General features: G+C 45.5%; 1 protein-coding gene across 4 annotated transcripts in view; it reads left to right on the plus strand.

The window, feature by feature from the left end:
* Nucleotides 1-646: 646 nt before the first annotated feature.
* LOC144889530 (nuclear factor 7, brain-like) overlaps nucleotides 647-14,072 on the plus strand; it is a 31,161-nt gene continuing 17,735 nt past the window's right edge. Inside the window, exons 1-3 of one of the 4 annotated variants that reach the window (XM_078770143.1) lie at nucleotides 659-760; nucleotides 4,306-4,755; nucleotides 6,889-6,972. In XM_078770143.1, the coding sequence (XP_078626269.1) occupies nucleotides 4,345-4,755; nucleotides 6,889-6,972 (495 nt within the window). In that variant the 5' untranslated portion in view covers nucleotides 659-760; nucleotides 4,306-4,344. Of the gene's footprint in view, nucleotides 761-3,607; nucleotides 4,225-4,305; nucleotides 4,756-6,888; nucleotides 6,973-14,072 lie in introns of those variants that run through there. The other 3 variants (XM_078770144.1, XM_078770145.1, XM_078770146.1) reach the window with 3 other exon arrangements.

Genomic DNA, 14,072 nt, shown 5'->3' on the forward strand with positions numbered 1-14,072 from the left:
ATATCTGCATGCATCGGTTTCAAAAATCGAGCAAATATGGTAAAATTACTCACGTGAAACCAGGATCCGTCTCGGTGGTAGCCATGATTGTGTAGATGTCACATGATCAGTCATGAAGAGTGGTTAAGTCCAAAATATGACATACCATGGCATAAAAACGATTTGCCCGCAAAGCATTGCACCGTAACGGCGGTCACAGAGTGCCATGCACAGCGTGACGTCAGCAGTGCGCGCAGCGCCCCTGGCGGAATTACGGGTCCCTACTTTTGCAAGCCACGGCGTTACAGTACACAGAGGTCCCTTTGCGTTTTTTACGCACGCATGTTTTTATTGACCAACAGTTTTCGTGCTTTATACTGACCCTCACCGCCTCCCTACCCGTTCCGTTGCACGCTCACCCTTCGACCTCTCCAGTCGCCCTCTCCTTCCATTGCCGTCCCTCCCACCCTTTTCTCCTGTGCTGCCGCCTCTCTTCATATTCCCATCAGGAAAGGACTCATGGTTACCGGGCAACGCCGGGAACTTTCCCTAGTAAATAAGGCAACTTCATTAACGGCACAAATGAAAACAACCACATGAGAATGGGGAAAAGCCATTTTAAAAAAAGGAATAAAAAGTATTTACACGCCAACTGCGCATGCGCTGAGGTCACTGACATCGCAAGGTTTTTCCCGGCACGTGTGTGCACGTGACGCCTTCGTTCCTGCGCTAATTCCTCCATACCATCTTTGTCCTCACTTCAAACAACATGCCTTTTACGGTACGTTGTTATGTGACCTTTTACACCATGCTTATAGCGCAATGTTTCCTCAAAAGTTTGACAGCAAAGCAACTGGCCTTGTCCTGTCCGGCGTGCACACCGTCCTCTGTAAGTGTAAGCACACCGTCCGACTATCTCGTCCGACATGCGTCCACACCCGCTATACTCCATGTGCTCCCACATGCGTCCACACCCGCTGTACTCCATGTGCTCCCACATGCGTCCACACCCGCTATACTCCATGTGCTCCCACATGCGTCCACACCCGCTATACTCCATGTGCTCCCACATGCGTCCACACCCGCTATACTCCATGTGCTCCCACATGCGTCCACACTCGCTATACTCCATGTGCTCCCACATGCGTACACACCCGCTGTACTCCATGTGCTCCCACATGCGTCCACACCCGCTGTACTCCATGTGCTCCCACATGCGTCCACACCCGCTATACTCCATGTGCTCCCACATGCGTCCACTCCCGCTGTACTCCATGTGCTCCCACATGCGGCCACACCCGCTATACTCCATGTGCTCCCACATGCGTCCACACCCGCTATACTCCATGTGCTCCCACATGCGTCCACACCCGCTATACTCCATGTGCTCCCACATGCGTCCACACCCGCTATACTCCATGTGCTCCCACATGCGTCCACACCCGCTATACTCCATGTGCTCCCACATGCGTCCACACCCGCTATACTCCATGTGCTCCCACATGCGTCCACACCCGCGATACTCCATGTGCTCCCACATGCGTCCACACCCGCTGTACTCCATGTGCTCCCACATGCGTCCACACCCGCTATACTCCATGTGCTCCCACATGCGTCCACACCCGCTATACTCCATGTGCTCCCACATGCGTCCACTCCCGCTATACTCCATGTGCTCCCACATGCGTCCACACCCGCTGTACTCCATGTGCTCCCACATGCGTCGACACCCGCTATACTCCATGTGCTCCCACATGCGTCCACACCCGCTATACTCCATGTGCTCCCACGTGCGTCGACACCGTGCTGTCTGACGCCAGTGTCCTATGTTCTCCGAGGTGCGTGGCCCATGCTGCGTGCTGTGCGTTGCCTCTCTCGTGGTGTTTCCATGTTGTTGACAGCCCGTTTAACAACTACATTGAACATGTCGCTTTTACGTTTCGTTATCAGAAGGAAGAAATAAAAATTTCCCGCAATCCAATCCTAAAACTGAAAAATGTGCGTGGGTGTGTGCGGGCGGGGGGTGTGAGGGGGGTGGGGATGTGTGTGTGTGTGTGTGTGTGTGTGTGTGTGTGTGTGTGTGTGTGTGTGTGTGTGTGTGTGTGTGTGTGTGTGTGTGTGTGTGTGTGTGTGTGGGGGGGGGGGGGGGGGGGTGGGGGAGGGGCTGTGGGGGGGGGGGGGGTGTGTGGGTGTGGGGGGGCGTGGGGGTGTGGGTGTGGGGGGGGCGTGGGGGTGTGGGTGTGGGGGGGGCGTGTGGGTGTGTGTGTGGGGGAGGGGGTGTGGGGGGCGTGTGGGAGTGTGTGTGGGGGAGGGGGTGTGGGGGGCGTGTGGGAGTGTGTGTGGGGGAGGGGGGTGTGGGGGCGTGTAGGGGTATGTCTGCACGGGCTGTAACCTTTGTACCATTTCAGCTTTTGTCATGGAAATTGTCAACAGTTTTATTATAAGAATACGGAGGAGACAAATTAATAATTTGGACAAAAGGTCAATGGTCAAGGTTGTATAAAATCGTCAATTCTCATCCGATTGGTTTGAAATTTGACCAGGTTTTACATATTGGGTCATTGAAGCCTATTCCTCTTGCGGTCAAAAGGTCAAGGTCGCCTAAATCGTGAATCTTTTGTATTTTTACCTCTGCCACCCAAGGTGGATGGAGGTTATGTTTTTACCCCTGTCTGTTTGTTTGTCTGTGAACAGGACATCTCAAAAACTTGTGGATGGATTCGGACGTAATTTGGTGGAGAGGTTGTGTATGTGACATGGAGGAAATGATTACATTTTGGTGAAAGTTCGAATCTAGGAATACCATCACACCATGGCATGAGGGACCCCCTCCTTCCAGGATAGAGCCGGAATTATTGGTCTAGCATAACTAGTCGTGTTTTCAACATGAGTCAAAATTTGAAGTTGATACTTCTTTTCCACCCGGTTACGATCGGAGTGATTGGCTTATTATTGGCTTATTACTGACACACAAACACACATACTCCAAATTGAGGGTCTTGTATTGATGCCAGGACCAGGACCAGGACCAGGACCAGTCAGACCCTCTTTTTCAGAGCATGAAGGTCAAAGTGGAAAAGCATCAGGACATGCAGAGAGGAAGAATGAAGGACGGGTCATGGAGCATTGCCACTCAGATACTTCAGATCATCTTGTTAAATAGAAAGATAAACTAAGAGATCGAAGTATAGCTCTGCTGATTTCATGCTTGCCATTGTTCTGTCTGTTTTGTCATCGATCCCAATCGAAGTTCGATTTCAAGAAAATTGCTCTTCTGGTGCGGCCATGACATGGGAGGGATGGGGGAGGGGTGGGGTGGGAGGGGTGGATTTGGGGCTGGGGGTTGGGGTGGGAGGGGTGGATTGGGGAGGGGTGGATTGGGGGGTGGGGAGGGGTGGATTGGGGGATGGGGCGGGGGTGGGTGGGGTGGATTGGGGGGGGGGGTTGGGCAGGGTGGGAGGGGTGGATTGGTTGTGTGGGGGGGGGGGGTGGATTGGGGGGTGGGGTGTTGCCTCGGCCTGTCATTCTGAGGTCTGCAAAATGAGTACCAGCTCACTGGAATCGGAGCAATTCATCAGGGGCACAGCCACGCTCCCAGCAATGATGCAATCAGCAGACTCAGGCGGCTCGCGAAATCTATATTTTTAAAGGAGCCGTCTGTCTTGTTTGTTTGTTTGTTTTTCATGTTATAACTTAAGAACAAATTAATGGATTTCAAGAAATCCAACTACGTGGGATTCGAGTAACTCCCAGGTAACTCCCGGGAAAAAAGCTTTTTCTTTAAAGGGGGCGTGGACACGCGGGTCAAAACTGCAAATGCCAACACGTGACGTTGGTTATCCCTACACGGAGAGCAGGATCTCCCAGAAATCCTTTGTTTGTTTTTCTTCCCCCATAGATTAGCCATTGCAGCAAAGATTGGTGTTTCCATCAGAGAAGCGACGGGTCTTATATTCTTGGAATAATAATAATAACTCAGGAAAATACACTTTATTTTACGTTCTTAATACAGGAAAATAATACTTTCTTTTGAACCCAAACAGCACAAAAACAATGCACAAACATGTTAATTAATGGTACAGTTTGGACAATTTTATAGTTGAATCCCAAACCATATTTTCCCCCATTACCTCCTCAGTTTGCGGTTCATGGGGATTTTCACCACCTCGTGAACGACAAGGCATTCCTGTATAGACTTTAACACAGAGTGGGGTATCGTGTTCTATGAACTCTCTTGTTTCTGAGGTAATTGTGCTCCATAGTAATTTACCTGATGTTTCTTACCTCTAACGTTTTGTTTTTATAACTACCCCTCTCGACCTACAGGTTTCAACTCTGCTCCACTTCCTTCTCTGATCCAAGAAAATGGCGTCTTCTTCGATGACTGGAGTTTGTGCAGATGAACTTCAATGCATTGTGTGTCTTGAACTGTACGAGGAACCAATTACTCTTCCATGTGGCCACTCATTTTGTAAAGTCTGTATTGAGCAACACTGGGAAAGCAGGGAAGAGGTCACAGTCTGTGATTGTCCGAACTGCCGTAAAGTATTTCCGATAAAACCAGAATGTCAAAAGAATGTGGCCCTTGCCAAATTGGTAGAGCAGATGAAGTTGGTGCCAGGAGTAAACGTGGAGGAGCGAAGATGCACCGAGCATGGCAAGCCAATACTACTCTACTGCAAGGATGATGAAAGCTTGATGTGTGTGATGTGCCTGGTTGGACAACATACGAACCATAAAGTTGTTCCTGTGGAGCTTGTTCATGATGAATTCAAGGCAAGTAAATATATGAAAAGTTTATTTGTTCATGTAAATTTTATCCATTTGAATTTATCTCCAAGAATATAAAATCCATTCTCAAAGGAAGTTGAAAGAACAAAATGCCAAAAGATATAAGATATTGATAAATTTCAAGTTCTGTAATCATGAAAATGTCTCATAACTCAGAACATTCCTCACAAGTGGAGGTTATTTTATAGAGAGACTACCTTCTTATGATACTTTCCCCCACACTGCTGTAGATCAATTGGTTGTAGAATGAGCGAAGTATCAAAACAAGTCTTTTAAATTGAACAACTGACAGAAAAGGTGGTTATTGATTTTACAGGTAAAAAGGTAGGCTTGAGAGGTCACCAAATTAACAATTTTATGCTGAGATTGTTCATGGCCCTGGGCCTAAGGATATAGATCCAAATCTCTGAAAAAGCTTGGAGATGAAATGTCAAGCGATGCTCAAGAATAATGTGTGTGAAAAGCATTTTGAGATGTTGAATTCAGGGAAGTGTGTGTTAATAAAAGAGACAGGTTTAGACCACTTTACCATCCCAGGTATATTCATGAAAACCACACAAAACAACCTGTTATTGTTAAACTTCATATGGCACCCACTTTAGAGGCCCTTTTTCCCCGCAGAGCAGGGCTTGGCCTTTTTCAGGCACCGTGTTCCCCATTGTTCAGCAATATTTTATGTCCGGATGCCCTTCCTGCCGCCAACCCTGTAAGTCACCTCTTCCAACACGCAGGGAATTACTAGTAAACTGGTACTCAATTTGACGACCTCAGTGGGATGACAGGCTGAGTCAACCCCCCTGGTGTTAATTCAGCGATGACCGGGATTCAAACCCAGGATCCTAGGATCCCAAGCCGGCACCCGAACCGCTAAGCCAACACCAGGGTGTTGTTAAACTTCATATAAAAGGATTTAAAAAAAACACTTCCAGTTACAGCAATTACCAACAAGAGGTAATGTTCAGGCCTGGTATTATCCATTGCTGGTGTTTGGTTTCTTGTGCTTTTACTTCCTTGCATCACAATGTTCACATTCATACTGAGTCTCGGCCGATGGTCGTCTTATCATGGTTTCAAAGATCTTCAATAATATTTATGATGACACGACAATCAGACTTTAAAAAATTACTGGACTGCTCGAAAGGATGAAGCAACAAATTATTTTGAGTTTTTTTAAATGATCTCATTTTAATATTCTGTTCAAAGAGGACCAGCATATTAATCATGGAAACTCCTTTAACAAACTATGATGTAACTGGAAACCAAAGTTGAATTGTTCTCCATAAACAAAATGGCTGTTTGAAATGTGCACTGATGTTGACAAGGACACCAGTCTACAAATGAGCACAGACATAGTAGGGGAGCTCCCAATAGAGTTCGTGACCATTTTCCCGTGATCAAGGTTTGAAGGTTGATTTTGAAAGATAAAAATATATATAAAAAAATAAGCTTGGGTATCTTTTTTTTAAAATGCGGGCTAACTCGGCCAGAGGACAAAATCCAAGATGTCCGCCAAAACCGCGAAATCGGGCATATTTCCGCCTACGTGAATGCTACATATACATATTGGGTGTCCATATGTGGGTTTTTCTGGGCCCAGATCTTGCATCTTACATCAGTCAAGTGATATTGTGACTTAAAATGATATTAAATGATTAATGTTGACCAAAATCCAAGATGGCCGCTGCAAAAAACCATGTATTGTATATGTTCATAATTGTGCATACCATAGATTCATCGCTGGCGTCTAAATACAGTTTTACATGACTAGTGTTTTCATTTATAACCTTATTGTTACTATGAATGACTTTTTGAGCAGGTAACGAACCAAGATTGCTGCCTTATCTACAAGATCGTTTGATTAAGTTTCACAGGTATTTGTTCACAGGTAGTTGTTAGTATTAATTTCCAGGGAGTACCAGGGTGGACAATGGATCAAGGCATTACAGTTAAGTATATTCAACTAATAATAGTTAAAATATTAGTTAAGTCCCTTGTCTTTAAGAGATAAAGATCTGTCCTGTTCAATATTTAAGTTCAGTTAAGTATTAACATCATTCATATCATGCTGTCTGATGTACGGTATGTACAGTAAGTAATAGGTTTTATTTTTCATTGCAGAGTATACCATGGCGACACCACCCATTCAAGGAAAGAAGAGAAAGAGTGAAGATGAGGACCAGCCTCCAGGACTATCAAGCTCCAGTGAGTGTATCCTCTGTCATAAGCATTGTGATGAGGAAAAGAGTAGCTTAAGCCCAGAAGCCTGGCAGCATCTCCAACAACAAGTAGAACGATGGAGAGGATTGGACAAATACGGTCAAGTCTTTGATGCAGTGCCATGGCACAATGGACCAGCTGGAATATATTTCCACAAACTGTGTAAAGTTCAACTGGCCAGTAACTATAAATTGGAGCAGGCACTTAAAGCGACAAAAGAAATGTTTTGAAACAGAAATCTCTCGCAGCGATGATGTAGCTGACGAAGCACCTGGACCATCTTGCGCTCAGAGACAATCACGATCACAAACCGGTATTATACAAGACAAACATTTGTGTATTTGGTGTATGAAGGGAGAAGACCTGAAACACCCTGGACGGGACAAGTGGCACATCATGCAACAAATGGATGCATGGCATGTCTTCAAAGGTCACACAGTCCATCTGGACGACGAGAATATGCGGGATCGCATTTTGACACTGATTGATTCCACGTCAGATCCATTTGCCACAGAGATCCGCTACCATCGGTCATGTTGGACGAAATACATCAAAGTCCATGATTATAATGATCAACATTTGCACATGCACAATGTACGACTGGCAGAAGTACGTCAAATGTTTTTCAAACATGTGCGCACTGTAATTTTTGAAAGACATGAACTCCGAACACTACAGAGCCTTCTACAAGACTACACGCAAATGCTGGTGAACTTTGGCATGACTGTGAACACTGTGAAGTCTAGCACAATAAAATCTATGCTCCAAACGGAATTCAGCGACCAAATTGGTTTCCACGAAAGAGTTACAAAAAACAAGAGCTCAATGGTTTTTGACACGTCAGCTGGTGGAACATACATAGAAGCTGCTGTAAATTGCCTAGGTGCAACTGATGACCAACTCGTCTCAATTGTAGCGCAACGAATTAGAGCTGAAGCAGCAAAAGTATCGCCAATGATCTGGCCACCTCACATTGACGATTTACTCAATGAGGACGAAACAAGCAGCCTACTGAAACAGCTCATTTCCCGTCTAAAGTCTTCAAAACCTCAGCGTGACCTTGATATGGAGGATGACGACTCTGCAGTTATCGCTTTGACTGCCTTGCTCTCTTCATATATGACAGGCAAACGAACTTCATTTGGAACAAGGTTGTCTGTTATGATACACGGACTAACCAGAAGCCGGGAACTTGTCGAGTTATTGAAAAAATTCTCAATTGGGATCAGCTACAAAGACGTGCTACATCTCTATGATGCTTGGGCCAAGTACGATATTGAGCAGAACAAAGCATGTCCAGAGGAGCTTGCACTGGGTATGCCAGGGACAGCAGTAATGGACAATGATGACTTTTCTGAGGACACGCTAACTGGCGCGAACACTTCACACCGTACAAATGTTATGTTTGTCCAGCCACTTGATTTGGTTCATGCTCCAGAGGAATCGGCCCCAGAATTAACAATTCCCAAGTCTAAAGAAATGAAGCATCTTTGCATCGATCAGCATAAAGTCCATCCTTACAAGACTGTCCAGCGTGGAGCTCCAAGTATGCGAACAGGTGTTGACATTACTCCTTCAGATACTAAAGTCCAGAGGCAGCGAGGACTCATTCATGCCATGGCACGTCTAGATGAGACTCATACACCACCTGCACCATGCAGTCAAACAGTTGGGGGATTTGCAGGTTTCCAGTCAACAGTTCAGCCGCATGTTGTCAAAAGCAAGCCGTATTACTTCTTGACTTTTCCAAATCCTCCTGGAAAATCTGTAGTGCACGGAATAATGTGCCGGATGGTTGATGCAGCAGGCAAAAAGAACATGCCCTTCATCCAGTTGGTAGGAGATCAACCAGTGTATGCCTTGATAGTGCAAATGAGATACGAACACCCTGATAAATTCAGTGTCGTGTTGCCTTCTATGGGTCCATTTCATATTCACATGTCTTACATTTCTGCCATGAATAAGCGTTTTCACGGGTCTGGCTTGTCTGACATCCTCGTTGCGGCAGATGTTATTGCAGAAGGGTCTGTGGACCAGGCATTACGGGGCAAACACTACAAGAGGAGCATACGATGTCTCCGATTGATGTATGAAACTCTGCTGAGAAGAATCATACAACAGTCACTACAGAATGGGGGAAGCATCTCAGATGAACTTGAAGCTCACTTGACTGTCCTGCGGAATCCTTCCTCAACAGCAGAAGAACGGCAGGAATGTTATGCACTTCTGGAAGCCAACCAAGAGGTTATTTCATTGGTGGCAGATGAGTTCAATAGAATTGAGGAGTCCGGTGGTTCAATGGCAAAGTACTGGATCACATTTATGGAGATGACTGAAATATTGATGATGAATCTGCATGCGTTGAGAATCCAGAACTGGGAACAATTCAAGTCGACATTACGTTCAATGCTACCATGGATCCAGATTTATGACAACGATAAATATGGACTGTGGTTGGTTGAGTATTGGCTGGAAATGGAATCCCTCCCAGAGGATGTAGCACAATACATGCGAGATGGCTTATTTGCTCAATCCATGTCGGGAAAGCCTTACTCATGTTTGCCATTGGATCTCTGGATCGAGATGACAATGAACAAGGGTTCAAAGATGAAAGCTGGCTGGCTCAAAATTTTGAAGAACGAAAAGATGCTGCTGTCACATTCCCGAAATGCTAACAATGTTAATAGAGTCCGATCCTCACTGCATGATCTTGCCAGCACATCAGAATCAAAACGACATCACAGTGAAAATGCTCCCACTCACATGAAGGAAGACGAACAAGCTGTACAAGATATTAACAACTGCATCACTGAATTCGGCTGTGACCCTTTCAATGAAGAAAACAAGGTCTTGAAGTCACTACAGTCTGGAATGGTAGCTTCTGATGACCTCATTCAAGATTTTGAATCGGTCCACACCGATGGCGAGAAATGCTTGAAGGCATTCTGTGAAGACAGAATGTTCAGCAGCAACAAACCTTTCCATGCAACCATTCACAGGAATTTGAGACGGAACTTCAGCAACCCACCTTCAGTCAAGACTGGCGAGCGCATCATGAAGTCAGACGCAATGGAGAACAGAGTGATGGCAGCAGTTGTCTCACTTGCTGAAAATGACACCGAAAATTTCACCTTGTCAGAGATAATGTCGTACCGAGTCACAGATGAATGTCTGCCAATATTCAATATCAACGGCACCATGAAAAAAGTGCAAAAATCTAAGTTGGTAGAAAAATTCAAGCTACATGCGTTGGAACCAACACCAGACAAGTACACGGCGATCCTGGACATGGGATTTATATGGCGTTTGTCTACGCCATCGGTAGAAGACAGGGAAAAGGCTGATGGAATTTCCCACACCTGGGGAGACTACGCATCGAAGGTGTTCGCCGTCATTATGAGCAGACATAAATATTGTTATGAATTTGGTAGAGCAATATCTAGAGCTAGGTAGATCTGAATAGGTAGGTATTCGGCTGTCGTGACAGGGACTCTACATGTAATAAGTTATTGATGTTTAGGCGTTTGTCGGGGTAAGATGTATGATTGTGGATCTACCTGGAGGTCTGAGTGTTAAATAGAGAGGGATTAAAGGTAACGCCCCTGTGAGTCTCACCTGGTAGTCAAACCTTTGTCCATTATGGCACTGCAAACCACATAAACATTAGTTAGGTCCTTAGCGCAACATTAAATAATTCCCTTTCCCTGACATTGACTTCGTAATAAATAGACAGGAAACCAGGCCAAAAACACCGCCACGGTTGGCCGCCGCCGTTCGCACCTCAAAGGCCTACCAACCTCGCCTGGCACGTGTTACACCAGGACCGCGGGGTCACGGACGGGAGATGTCAGGAGTAGCATGCCGCAGAGGGCGTGACCTGGGCGAGTTGGGAGGCTATGATTGGTTGAGGAGTGCACCAATGTGACGTCATCGGCCACCAATATATGCGACGGTCGGACGCCATTTCACGGAGACACAGTTGGACACACACGGGGACACGTCGATGAGCGATCAAAAGCGGCAGTTGGTGGAAAAGCTCCCCGAAGGCAGTTGGTGGAAAAGCTCCCCGAAGGCAGTTGGTGGAGAGTTCGTTCGCACACCGAGCACACCAAGCACACAGAGCACGCGGCAGTTCGCAGCAGTTCGTTGCAAGTCGAGCCCTACGTTGAACCATTGGTGCACGGACCTTGTGGAGATCGTCCTCGTGTGGAGCTGCTGGCCACGCGTCGGACGCGTGGTGCTTGGAGCGCGGCCTCGTGGAACTTGGAGCGAAGGACCTGGTGGTGTGCGATCGGGCCGAAAGGAGCGGTGTTGGACGGCCGCCACCAAGACGACGAAAGACAGATAAGCCGCATCCGCGTACATTTGAACGACGTGACGTATTATTTTCGTAAACATAATATCCCTCGTATCGTGTTTGCTGTCAGTCGTGTGGGGACGTCCCGATTTAGAGTTATTAGATTTACCGGCGGGCTTTTTCACTGTATTTACTTTTCAATAATAAATCCTTATATTATTTTCTGTATATATCTGAACGCAGTTTTCCTGGGTGTTTGATTTTAATAGGTAAGGTTGCGGAGCCTTCGCTGTGTCCCGCCATTCCGCGCGGTTGTGTTGAGTTTGAATCCGCCATTGAGTTTCGCCTCGGGAGTTAAAGTCTCGCAAATCGGCCATCCGTAACTGTGGTGTTAATCACAGTTGCGTAACAATATGCATCACAAGTTGTGTTTGTCAATGACAGATATGATGTTTCCCTGACCGTCAAGGATAGCGAACGCAAGCTTCGAAAAAGCACTTCTGGATTTTCAGATGGCTCCAAGAATGTATTTTTCAAGCAGTCGGACAAATTCCCATCTGCCAAAGGATTTCAAGACTTCTTCCACAATGCAACAAACAAGCAGCACCTACAGATCTTTCTCAGAAACGAGTTCAGCGTGTTGTACCGAAACTATTCTAACACTGAATTTGTCTACTGCGTTGGGCCCACATGTGTCAATCTATCAACAGGTTTGCCTGTTACAGACTTCCAGTGTGAACAGTTAGAAGCAGACACATGCATGTTCTTCATCTACTCACAAATACGTAAAGCTGGAATAGAAACACCTGTTATCATCGACGCAGAAGATACGGACGTGCTTGTATTGGCATCGTATGTTGCTCATAGAACTGAAGGGGTGCTCGCAATGAAGTACAAAAAGCAGTTCATAGATTGTACAGCTTTCTGCCCGAAGGAAATAGCAGATATCATAGTTCCTCTTCACGTCCACAGCGGCTCAGACACAACAGCAGCATTCTTTGGACATGGGAAGAAAACCATCTTCGACATATCATCCACTTCACCTGAAGCTAGAGCGTTCCTCAGTGAAGTAGGGAAACACCTACCGGTCCCTCAGCAGGTGCTTGATCATATGACGCTGTACACCATACGGTACATATACAAGGACAAACAAAGTACCACTCTGTGTGATGCTCGGGCCAGGAAGTGGCGACAAATGAAAAGGAAATCAATACTGCGGCTTCCACCAGACAAAGAATCCCACGATTTGAAAGTCAAGAGAGTGAACTATCAAACCTACGTGTTGCTCAACTACGAAAAACCTGATGCGCCACCGTCTCATTTATCTCATGGCTGGCATCTCGAGGAAGGCATGTGTCTTCCATTGAGGTACATTCACCCAGCACTCCCAGAAAAACTAACTCAGGCTTTGGAAAGCAGCCCAACTATGGATGATCCAGTCGAGTCTGGGTCCGAGACGGACGATTCGGACAGTGAATAACAATTTCAATCTATCCAACACAAACAAACTGTTATAACAACTATTGTCATTTTCAACCCTACCGTATATGCTACTTGTGCAATGTGTATCACTGCTTGTAAATGTAATGTCATGTCACTGTAAATATAATAAAACAAAATAGAGAAAGATAAATTCTTTCTTACTGATTGCAAATGAAAACCTTGAACATTGTGTCAAATAAAAGACGTTGCAATACATACAATGTACAGTAGCCATAACTGCTTATCTAACGGGCGAGAGGCAGCCATCTTGGTTCGTTACCTGCTCAAAAAGTCATTCATAGTAACAGTAAGGTTATAAATGAAAACACTAGTCATGTAAAACTGTATTTAGACGCCAGCGATGAATCTATGGTATGCACAATTATGAACATATACAATACATGGTTTTTTGCAGCGGCCATCTTGGATTTTGGTCAACATTAATCATTTAATATCATTTTAAGTCACAATATCACTTGACTGATGTAAGATGCAAGATCTGGGCCCAGAAAAACCCACATATGGACACCCAATATGTATATGTAGCATTCACGTAGGCGGAAATATGCCCGATTTCGTGGTTTTGGCGGACATCTTGGATTTTGTCCTCTGGCCGAGTTAGCCCGCATTTTAAAAAAAGATACCCAAGCTTATTTTTTTATATATATTTTTATCTTTCAAAATCAACCTTCAAACCTTGATCACGGGAAAATGGTCACGAACTCTATTGGGAGCTCCCCAACTAACAGGTTTTTACATTGACAGAAAGGGCCTTAATAATCCAACATTGCAGTTGAAATCAAAACCTTCCTTTTCTCTCATGGCCTGATCTCAAACCATCAGTTTGGTTTCTAACCCCATTCAACCTCCCTGGACCTCCATCTGCTGCTCTTCCAACAATGGATTGAGGCTCTGAATTTTAGAAAAGAGATCAATTCTGTATCTCCTGGACATGGCTCAAGCATTTATCCAAATCTGGTATTGTGTCTACCTCTCCTCCACTTTCATAGTCATGCCTGAGTCTCAATGGGATCCTCTCCTATTTGAAAATCTGTGGCCCCAAACCAGTCTCAGGTTAAAATTTTGCTTATAACTCCACCCTTTTCTGCAGCACCACTCATCCTCCAGACAGGCAGGCATCAGCTTCTTCCCTCTCTGAACATGTGTGAAAAAAGCAGAAGCTCGAGCAGCACTTGGAATTGTAAACCCTGGCGTCTCACTTTGTCTCTTTAAAACGACCAACTGGAAAAACATTCATCCATTCCATTTCAGCAACACTTGCAATTCAGGTCTTCAAACGTGTTAA

Source organism: Myxine glutinosa, chromosome 1 (genome assembly GCF_964187855.1).
Source record: "Myxine glutinosa chromosome 1, kmMyxGlut1.1, whole genome shotgun sequence".
NCBI classification, from domain to species: domain Eukaryota; kingdom Metazoa; phylum Chordata; class Myxini; order Myxiniformes; family Myxinidae; genus Myxine; species Myxine glutinosa.